Source organism: Nicotiana tabacum, chromosome 22 (genome assembly GCF_000715075.1).
Source record: "Nicotiana tabacum cultivar K326 chromosome 22, ASM71507v2, whole genome shotgun sequence".
NCBI classification, from domain to species: domain Eukaryota; kingdom Viridiplantae; phylum Streptophyta; class Magnoliopsida; order Solanales; family Solanaceae; genus Nicotiana; species Nicotiana tabacum.
The window spans coordinates 75,408,554-75,418,795 of NC_134101.1; the positions used below are offsets into that span (position 1 = coordinate 75,408,554).

The 10,242-nt window shown below is 33.9% G+C and overlaps 2 protein-coding genes across 2 annotated transcripts; one reads left to right on the forward strand and one right to left on the reverse strand.

Annotated features, from left to right (window-relative positions):
- Positions 1 to 247: 247 nt before the first annotated feature.
- Positions 248 to 670, reverse strand: LOC107821903 (uncharacterized). Its single transcript, XM_016648360.1, has one exon. The coding sequence runs from the start codon at positions 668 to 670 to the stop codon at positions 248 to 250; it is 423 nt and encodes a 140-aa protein (XP_016503846.1).
- A 1,304-nt stretch (positions 671 to 1,974) lies between these two features.
- Positions 1,975 to 5,757, forward strand: LOC107821907 (LIM domain-containing protein WLIM1-like). Its single transcript, XM_016648371.2, has 5 exons — positions 1,975 to 2,291; positions 4,394 to 4,490; positions 4,588 to 4,625; positions 4,769 to 4,858; positions 5,275 to 5,757. The coding sequence occupies exons 1-5, from the start codon at positions 2,154 to 2,156 to the stop codon at positions 5,479 to 5,481; spliced, it is 570 nt and encodes a 189-aa protein (XP_016503857.1). The 5' UTR covers positions 1,975 to 2,153; the 3' UTR covers positions 5,482 to 5,757.
- Positions 5,758 to 10,242: the final 4,485 nt, after the last annotated feature.

Sequence of the window (10,242 nt, forward strand, 5' to 3'; positions counted from 1 at the left end):
ATTTCGAGCAACTCTGATTATGATACTAATTGATACTAATAGTTACTACTCATGTAAAGAACTATGATTACATGATGTTTATTCACTAGCTACTATAAATAGATAAAAATAAAAATCAAACTACTCAATCATCTTTAACCACGGATCCATCACCGATCAAATAGTCTATTTTTTCATCAGGGTGCTCAAAGAAGTCTGCCACATCCAAGTGGGTGATGTCAAATTCATTTTTAGAGACAAAATTAGCTTATGAGCCTTTATTCTTTAGAGATGCTTGATAAAGCTCAACCAAATATTTTGGTATACGATAAATATTTGCCCAATGCCCTTTTCCAGCGCAACGATAGCATTCAGTTTCTGAACACTTTGCCTTTGGCTTCTCATTTTTTCCTTTCCACTTTTGGTGGTTATTTTTCTTTGGGGGATGATTAACACTAGAAAAATTTCTTCCTTGGCCACGGCCACGATCACAAACAGGGCCACGACCTTTTCCACGCTTAGCATAATGGGAACACACCTCATCCACTTCAGGCAATGGTGTAGCCCCGGTGGATCGATTATCGTGATTTCTCATGAGTAAGTCATTATTTCGTTCAGCCATAAGGAGAAGGGAAATCAACTCAGAGTACTTCTTGAAACCTTTCTCTCTGTACTGTTGTTGCAGGACCATATTGGAAGCATGAAACGTTGTGAACGTTTTTTCAAGCATATCATAGTCAGTGATACTATCTCCACAGAGTTTCAATTTAGAAGTAATTCTGAATATCGCCGAATTGTATTCAGAAACAGACTTAAAGTCTTGGAGCCGATTATCGTGATTTCTCATGAGCAAGTTATTATTTCGTTCAGTCACAAGGAGAAGAGAAATCAATTCATAGTACTTCTTGAAACCTTTCTCTCTGTACTGCTGTTGCAGGACCATATTGGAGGCATGAAACGTTGTGAACGTTTTTTCAAGCATATCATAGTATGTGATACTATCTCCACAAAGTTTCAATTTAGAAGTAATTCTGAACATCACCGAATTGTATTCAGAAATAGACTTAAAGTCTTAGAGCCTCAGATGAGCCCAATCATATCGTGCTTGTGGAAGTGTGGCAAGTTTTAAGTTATCATATCTTTCCTTTAAGCCATTCCACAAAACAAGTGGATCTTTGACCATGAGATATTCTATTTTCAACCCTTCATCAAGGTGATGGCGCAAGAAAATCAAGGCATTGACACATTCTTGGGTAGATGCTTTATTTTTATATATAATGGCGTCTCTAAGACCTATTGCATCTAAATGAATTCCAGCATCCAACACCCATAACATATAGTTCTTGCCCGAAATTTCAAGGGCAACAAACTTTCTTTTCATAATATGAGTCATAATTAAAAGAGGAGAAAATTATACCTTAGTCTTCTCAAAAAGTTTCTTGAGATGGTAGAGTCTCGTGCTGATAACGTGTTATGGTATAATAGAAAATAAAGTAAAACAAGAGGAATCTAGAGGGAGATAATTAATAAACTTTTCTTCATTGATATTCTTCAAGTGCTTGGGCCTATTTATAGGCATTTTTACTTGAAAGGATTTGGTCACTTGTTCAAAGTCTTGACATTTGTTTGAAAAGGCCTTGCCACTTGTTGAAGGCCATGCCACCGGGCCATAATTTACTTCCAAATAATTTCATAATACATGGACATTCACTTTTAATATTATTTATAACACATTCACCGATTATCTATAATTATTATGTAATTCGTTATAATATACTCCTATTAAGTAACATCGATAATCCTCTATAGGAGTGAAATCAGTGACAAAATACGCTTTCAATATGGACGGATTACATTTATCCACATATCTTGAAGCCTGTCTGGCCTCCGCTACCACTAAACATTTCCCCTTAATTTTAAATATCAGATTTATTAAACTATATGAATTTCAATTTTTTAATATGACTTTCTATCTCTTTTTTTCTTTTGTTTTTTTTTAGTTTTCGATTGGACATAAAGTGTAATTTAATGTCTTATCAGAGCTGTAAAAAAATCACTCAAAGCTGAAAGACTTTGGTGAACAAAAGAGAGAGAAAGAAGAATAAAGAGTCTGTCTGTCTGTAGAGAAAGGAAGAAAAGGGCTATTTTTTGTCGTGGATCTGCAGAGAAAAGCAATGGCAACATTTGGAGGGACAACACAGAAGTGTAAGGCTTGTGAGAAAACAGTGTATTTGGTGGATCAGCTTACTGCTGACAATAAGGTTTATCATAAAGCTTGTTTCAGATGCCACCATTGCAAGGGAACTCTCAAGGTCGTATTGACACTAAAAAAATCTTTTCTTAATTATGGTCTTTACTTTCTGCTTGCGTGAGATCATATGTGGTGTACATTTATATAGTTATTTCCTACTCTAGATAACAATTTCAAGCATGCTCTTCTATTTTCTAGTTACTTGGTGAGACGGGCTTAAATAGAGCAACACGGGGATTTAGGCTCAGCAGTAGTTATTGTTATGAGATGAGTTTAAATGGAGTAACATATAACTTGTTTGGGATTGAGGCATATATAGTTGTTGATGTAATTTTTGAGAGGAGTGGACTTGTGAATAGAATAGGGGCAAGAAAAGTAAGATAAGATTTGAATCTGCAGTAACAAGTAGCAACCATCAACCTGCAACTTCAATTCCTTTAATTTGTTCGCTGAAGAGAACAGAGAATTGAACTAACGGATGCTTTCTCCATTAGGTTATGTTTGTGAGATTGTTTTGACTTGCCTCTTTCAAAGGTTTGAGTTTTGGGATACTGTTTCTCCTTTGTATAAAAGATAACCAAGCGAATGTTCTGCAATTGTAAGGAAGAGTGATTGTTTGATAGTATTAGGACACATTATGTAACTTGACATCGATTAGACATCTATGGATTGGAGATTATCTCTGGTCTCCCTTAACTGTCATAAAATTTTGACAACACTAGACCGTGAATATGTGAAATTTATTGGGTTAGATATTCATACAAGCATCGAAATGAGATTCACCTCCCTGTAAAAGTTTCATATGATCAATTAAGAGGAAGAAAGTTTTTCTTCTTCTTAATGTGTCGCTATCAATGTCATTCCAACAACCAATGAGTTGTTTGTATCCCGATTTCCGCCCATCTGCATGCTAATCTTGACTGATTAAGTTGGCACTCCTGATTTATTAGTTGACATTATTCCCCTTTCAAACATGCTTAATACTAAGAAATTACAACTATGAAGTGAATATCTGTTTTTCGGAGTTATTATATTGTTCAAAGAGAGAACACTTTTTATTGGGTCATTTAGGATGTTAATGAAGAAATCATTTATTCAGGTCATATTAAGTCTTGGATGCTCTGGCAGATCATTCCGCTTTTCCTTATTATATCTTTTTACTATTGAAATCTTAGATCCTTGAATGTTATCTTAGTTTCTTTTTCCTAAAGCTTTGTGTACTGCCAAAGAATTTTGTCAAAAATGTTAACTTGTAATGGATCTGAAAACACGTTATAAGACTTAATCATATGGTTTTAATATTAATTTTTGAGTTTTTTTTTTGTTGCTGAAATTACACTTTTAAACCTTACTTTTTTTGGCAAAGATTCTTGTATTTAGTTGAAGCATTAATTCACATCTGCCGACGTTTTGAAAACAAGAAAACCGAAATCTCTTATCTTATGATTCTTGTTTGCACAAGGGCTGCCATTTCTTTGGAGTATGAAACCTTTGGCCAGATATGAATTATAGATGAGCAGGCAATGGGTAGCCCTGGTTTTAGTTGCATGAGGCAAAACGTATTTCTGACTTAGTGAACAACAAACACTAAATCCCGCTTCCCCTGAGGCATGGATATGGGTGAAGAATATGTGAGCTCTGGTCATCTTCTTCTTCTTATAGGATGCAAATACGCAAGAATGTTGATATGTATATAAGAGCATGGGAAGACACTCCATCATAATCATCATCTGTGTAAAAGCTTTGCTTTAAACTCTTTACCTGAGAAGTTAAGCGGGTTATCTGCAACTGCTTCCCCTTCTCATGCATTTCAGACCTCAGTTCAAAAGTTACCGTACTAACTTTATTGATTTTGAAAATTGACTTCACCTATCAGTATTTATGCTACTGCAATGGTTGCTCAACTCTAATTTGGGGAGGCCATAAGACTTTATTTCATATAACTCTGTCGGCGTGGTAATCTATGTCGGCAGTGCTATTTGAATTAGTCATACGCATGAACAGTACAGAACAAACTGCTACTGCTAGTGTAGACAGATCTAGTATTTAGAGAATATAGAATCTGCATATTCTTCTTTGCATCTCTAGCATCAATGAAGCATCTTGTTTTCATGTGGTTAAGTGTCTTGATCTTATTTTCTTGTCATTTTTAATATTCTGCAGCTGAGTAATTATAACTCCTTCGAAGGAGTGTTGTACTGTCGGCCTCACTTCGATCAACTATTCAAATTGACGGGAAGCCTGGATAAGAGTTTTGAAGGTTGTTAGAGTTGGCGAGCTGTTATTTCTTCTATTTCGGTTTTACATCACTCCTCCTTCTAAAGCTTGTCTTCTTAATTGTTATTTCTTTTTTTTAGGGGCTCCAAAAACAGTCAGGGAACGATCCGCTGATCAGGTATTCCATGACTTTTGCGTTTAACGATACTCCACGGTCACTACTTTCAAGACTCTTCCTCTAGCATCTTAAAGTATATGACAATTGTCCGTTTCATTTTACCAGCTGATATTATAATTAATTGTCTCGTATTAATCTCCCAGGGACAATCAAACAGTAAGGTTTCGAGTTTGTTTGGCGGAACTCAAGATAAATGTGTTGCTTGCAAGAAAACTGTCTACCCCCTGGAAAAGGTATTAAAAGTTGCTTTTGTTGAAATGGTAAATTAATTGGAAAAAAACACAGATGAGACAGATTAGGCCATTTCAAATTACTTTAATACGTATCTGAAAAATTGAGCTCTCTCTTAGAAAGCTATGTGTGAGTGCCTCTAAGTTGGCATTCAATTGTCTTATGATCTTATCACCTGATAATAAATTCTCATTGTTGAATTGCCCAACTGAAGTGCTCTTTTTAAACTACCAAGTGTTACCATCCAGTGTTAGGGGTGAGAGCCTCACGCCATAGGTGTAGGTTCAATTTTCACGGTTCTCTTTCTCCCTTCTCCTTTCCTGATCCGTCAACGTAGTCGAATTTTTTTTATTTTAAAAAAGCTCTATTTTCTTCTCAGATATAAGATGTTTACAGATTGTCACTGCTGCTTTTACAGGTAGCAGTGGATGGAACTTCATACCACAGGGCTTGTTTCAAGTGCAGCCATGGGGGATGTGTGATAAGTCCATCAAACTATGTAGCTCATGAACATAAGCTATACTGTAGGCACCATCACACTCAACTCTTCAAGGAGAGAGGTAACTTCAGCCAGATGGAAGATCATGACAAAAGTAAAGGGGTGACTGAGAACACAAAAGCATGAATCTTGCCATGAAATTTTTCGTGTTCTTTTGAGTTTGAAATATAAAGGGTAATTGGCTTTCAGTCGAGAGCTAGACCAGTTAGTTGTACTGGTTAACACATATACATCAAGAGTTATCAGTCACCTATGTCTATATATGGCATCTTCATAGAGGAGTTCCGTTCGTGTTGCTTTTAGTTCTGTGGATGTGTGCTTTAATTATAATACAATTTACGTTTTACTAAATGTGTGTACAATGTAATAGCGCATGTGGTTTGAAAATTTTCATGGCATTTATGAGAAGAGAGTCTACTCCCCCTAGTTGATGAATTGAGATCCGCGTTTCCATTTTCTTTAGTGGTTTATTGGTTTTATCTTCTATGCAGGGATTTTGAATGTTAACTCTTTACCATTGATATTATCTGCAACAAGGTTTTGAAAAGCTTTCTGATTAGAGACGTAACCAATTTAGTATGGGTAAGTCAACTATTTCCTTCCAGAAATGAGTTAATGGTGACATTGTGTGCCTTTTATTTATCTAACCAGCTGAAAGAGTTGAAGTCTTTGACCAAATTCATCACAAGCTTTACCATATCTGGACTTGATATTTTTAGGCAAAGGTCCTTTTCTATCTTTGAAGTTGTAAATGGTGAACAGGATTTCTCAAACAAGAGTTATATTTGAAAAGTATAGTTGTGCCATTTGGAGATATCTTTCTTATTCTGGTGCCTTTCGAGGCTAAAGCAAAAATGGAGGAAAAACAAAAGAAGAGGACTGTGTGAGGGAGAGAAAGCACTATCTTTTGCTTATGAAATCTTTGCTGGGAAATCTAAAAGAGAAAAAGGTTCTAATGGCCCCATTTATTCCAGTGCAACAAAGATGGATGATATGATTACTTGAAGTCAAAATTGCATGAAGCATGATTATTCCAAGTATTCCTAAATCTTTACTCAGTTGTGTCCTATATTCATTATATCACTCACAAAGAATGCTCCTTTTTTTAAAAAAAAAAAAAAGTGTATATGTATCCAGCTAATGATCTAGCAAATTATGTTTCCCACTACATGTAGCATCTGAGAAAAATAATCTTCTTGTACGATTGTGTGTGTAGCTCTGCAATATTAAAATGGTGTGAATGCTGGACCGCTGCATTCTTTGATGTGACTTCATTCCTGCTACCACAGGCCAGCCAAACCATTAAAAATACGTCTTGAATGAGTTTTATGGTTTTATGCTGTTGTTCTTTTTTTATTTTATTAATGATGTTAGTGTTCGTGTCAATTTGTATGTATCTCGATTATTTTATCGGTATTGGTGCTTCCACATGTACAAGTACCATATAATTTTGTACTTTCGTCGAGATTTGAAAATGAGACCTCGTGTATAATTCATATATATATATTAATCAACTTAACTATAGTTAAAGTGATTGCACAACATGTTTGTGAGTATTTCTCTTGGTAAAACTAATATAAGGCACAACCTTACTTCTCATTTTTCCAAGAGCTATCAAAGAAAAGGAAAAAGACAAAGCAGAGAAAGTTGGACCCAAAGTATGTGACTCAAACACTATTATTGGTGGTTTCATAATCAGACTTGTAACCTGCAGGGCACCATCTCAAGAAATGTGATTGGCCTATGTAGAGAATGATTAGATAGCATTTCTTGAACTTGTGTGTTTGTTAGTGATAAATACATATTGACGTTTGACTAGGTCTTAGTGAGGCCCATCCTGAGGTTCCCCATGTCTTACCAGACAATAATGCACGCCCTGCAGCTGTCTCCTTTGTTTCCTTTTTGTCCTTCCTTTTTAGCTTTTGCGATGTTCTTTCACCACTCTCAAATCATTCTTTCTTTTCAAGTGCTCTTTGGTTTAGTGAGAGGTGTTTAGCCAGAATTTTAACTTTCCTAATTTTAAAGTCTCAGTTATTAAATTCTAAATGGCAGAATACATAAGAATTTTCCTAAATTTGGTGACTTTCATTCGGTCCATCAATTATTTAAATTATTTTTTCAAGTCAAATTTGTAGAATTTTTTGGAACAATCTTATTTTGGCTATAATTTTTTTATTTAGCTAAAGATAATGATATTCTAATCAAGTTATTTTTACATATTTGGCCATAAAAATAATAAATATACAATTAGAATAATAATTATTGCATACAAAGAAGAAAGAAAAAAAGTACATTGTTGGAACTCCATTGGTTTGGCTAAAAAAATATTTTGGCTAAAAATAGTAAAATTGCAACCAAATGTTTTGCGAATCTTCTACAATTTTTCTTTGGTAGAAAATAAACTATTTGAACTTTATTACTTTGGCCGAATCTTATTTTTATTTGGCTAAAGTAAATAGAGTTTTAACTAAGTTTTGTAGATTTGAACGCAAAAAAAAAAATACATTGTCGAAACAAATACTCTAAAAAAATACAATTGGGATAAAGAAGAAAAAAAAAATACAATTAGAACAAATAAATAATAATATTTGATTATATAGTAATTAATAGTCGAAAAATACCCCAATTGAAAGCTGATTTTTCAATTGATTTTTTCTCCAACGCGCCTAAAAGAAAGTGTATTCACGCTCTTTGCCACATCAGCGTCTAGTGGGATCGAGACTATTAAATTGTCAAGTTCAGAGGGTAATTATGCCGACGTAAAATTTAGGTATGTACTGAATAAAAAATTCTAAGTTTAGGAGGGTCCCAATCTATTATGCCGATTTTAAATTAATAATTTTAATAAATTTTTTATGATAAATACAAAGTTTTTAACAGTTGATCAAAGTTGTAACCTAAAATCTAGCTATGTCCCTAACCCTGGGTTTAATCTCTCTCACTTCCTCTATATTGTCTTTTGCCTTTGTGCCGGAAAAGATGCCCATCCCCACCCTCCAAAAGAAAATAAAAATAGCGACACGCACTCGGCACTATACCTACATCCTGCAGATTCTGTTCCAAAAAGTGCTCACTTCAACTTGACTAGTGGAGGACTTTAGTAATGTTAGTTGGCACGAATGCAATCACTTACGTATAGTTTCCCGAATTCATTTGTGGTTCTTTTGGACAATGTGACGGAAATATGTTTAAAAATAAGAGTGATCTTTCTATATATATCGCTCTTTAAAAAAGCATTATATATATAATGATATTATATACTGCGCTATACATAGATAAATAAACGCTCCCCCTCCTTCTTCCCCACATTCGAACCAGACGACCCCTCCCCTCTTAATTCTGAATCTGTACCCCCCCCCCCCCCCAAAAAAAATTTCTTCTAAAAAAATTATAGTGGACCCCACCCGTCACACAAAAAGATAAGATTGTAGGTTCCACATCCTAGCCAGCCTTCTATTGTTGTGGTTTCCTCGTTTCGGGCTCAAATTTTCAATTCATCGACTTTTCAAAAAATATAAATCGAGGTATTCCGATTTAGTTTATGTCGAAACTCGTATAATAATGCATATTAGTTGTTTTGAATGTGTTTCCATGTTGTTTTGTATTTTTTTTTTGCGATTAAACTAGTATGTTATTTTTATCCGGACTAAAATATTAGTGTTCTAAAAAAATATGTAAAAACTGAGAAATTATTATTATTTTTTAATAAAAATGTTAATAAATTTCTTTTACTGTTTTATATGTATTTTAGTGAATGTTTTGTGATTAAAGTGTATTTGTTATTTTTATCTAGTTTAGATTATTTATTTACTTAAAGACTAGTGCCCTTTTAGCGTAGTAAAATGTAGAGTCTTTTAGCATAGAATCCCTGTAGTTTAAGTATCTTTTATACTGATAGATCAAACACAAACTCTGTCCAATTTATAAAAAATAATTATTTAATTTACAAACCAAACATACAAAATTATAAAAATATTAAAATTGACACACATAAGAATTCAAGATAGCTTGGTGCTACTGAGCCTCAAATATCGAGTCTGGAACCCATAGGTATATACTCTGTCCAATTAAATATGATAAAAATTAATTATTTAATTTACAAAACAAACATACAAAATTATGAAAATATTAAAATTGACACACATAAGAATTCAGGATAGCTTGGTGCTACTGGATCTCAAATATCGAGCCTGGAACCCATAGGTATATACTCTGTCCAATTAAATATTATATAATTATAAAAAATAATTATTTAATTTATAAATCAAACATACGAAATTACGAAAATAATAAAATTGACACATACAAGAACTCAGGATAGCTTGGTGCTACTGGACCTCAAATATCGAGCCTAGAACCCATAGATATATATTCTGTCCAATTAAATATTATATAATTATAAAAAATAATTATTTAATTTACAGATCAAATATACAATTAATGTTGTTTAATTTACAGTAGATTTTTGATTACATGAACGGGAGGGAGAAATGCATTAATTTATTCAACTGGAAAATGTTAAATATCAATAAGATTTAACAACAATGGAAACATAATTTTATTTGATACATCTTGCAACATAAACAAAACAACTACTTATTACAACATAAACTCATTGATATTTGGGCACATTAGAAGAATATCCACCACGAGCTTGATTACCACCGCCACCCAAACCAACCGAAGGACATTTTTGACGGTCGTGTCCTGTTTGCGTGCATATACCACATTTGCGCGCATAAACGGTATTGCTAACATCCATTTGGTTCCGTATACGCGTTCTCTTCTACACCTGTATTCGACACAAATAGTCTTTGTTATACACTATTTTAAATGGTTCCGGCGGCCAATAATGCTCAGCACCCACTGGCTGCAACTGTCCATTAT

What these genes read in the sequence shown, in the direction of transcription:
- LOC107821903 (XM_016648360.1), bottom strand. Translation starts at nt 670, where the DNA reads ATGGTCCTGCAACAACAGTACAGAGAGAAAGGTTTCAAGAAGTACTCT.
- LOC107821907 (XM_016648371.2), top strand. Translation starts at nt 2,154, where the DNA reads ATGGCAACATTTGGAGGGACAACACAGAAGTGTAAGGCTTGTGAGAAA. An exon ending in ATTGCAAGGGAACTCTCAAG is followed by an intron (nt 2,292 to 4,393) that starts GTCGTATTGACA and finishes AATATTCTGCAG; the next exon opens with CTGAGTAATTATAACTCCTT. An exon ending in GGGAACGATCCGCTGATCAG is followed by an intron (nt 4,626 to 4,768) that starts GTATTCCATGAC and finishes TTAATCTCCCAG; the next exon opens with GGACAATCAAACAGTAAGGT.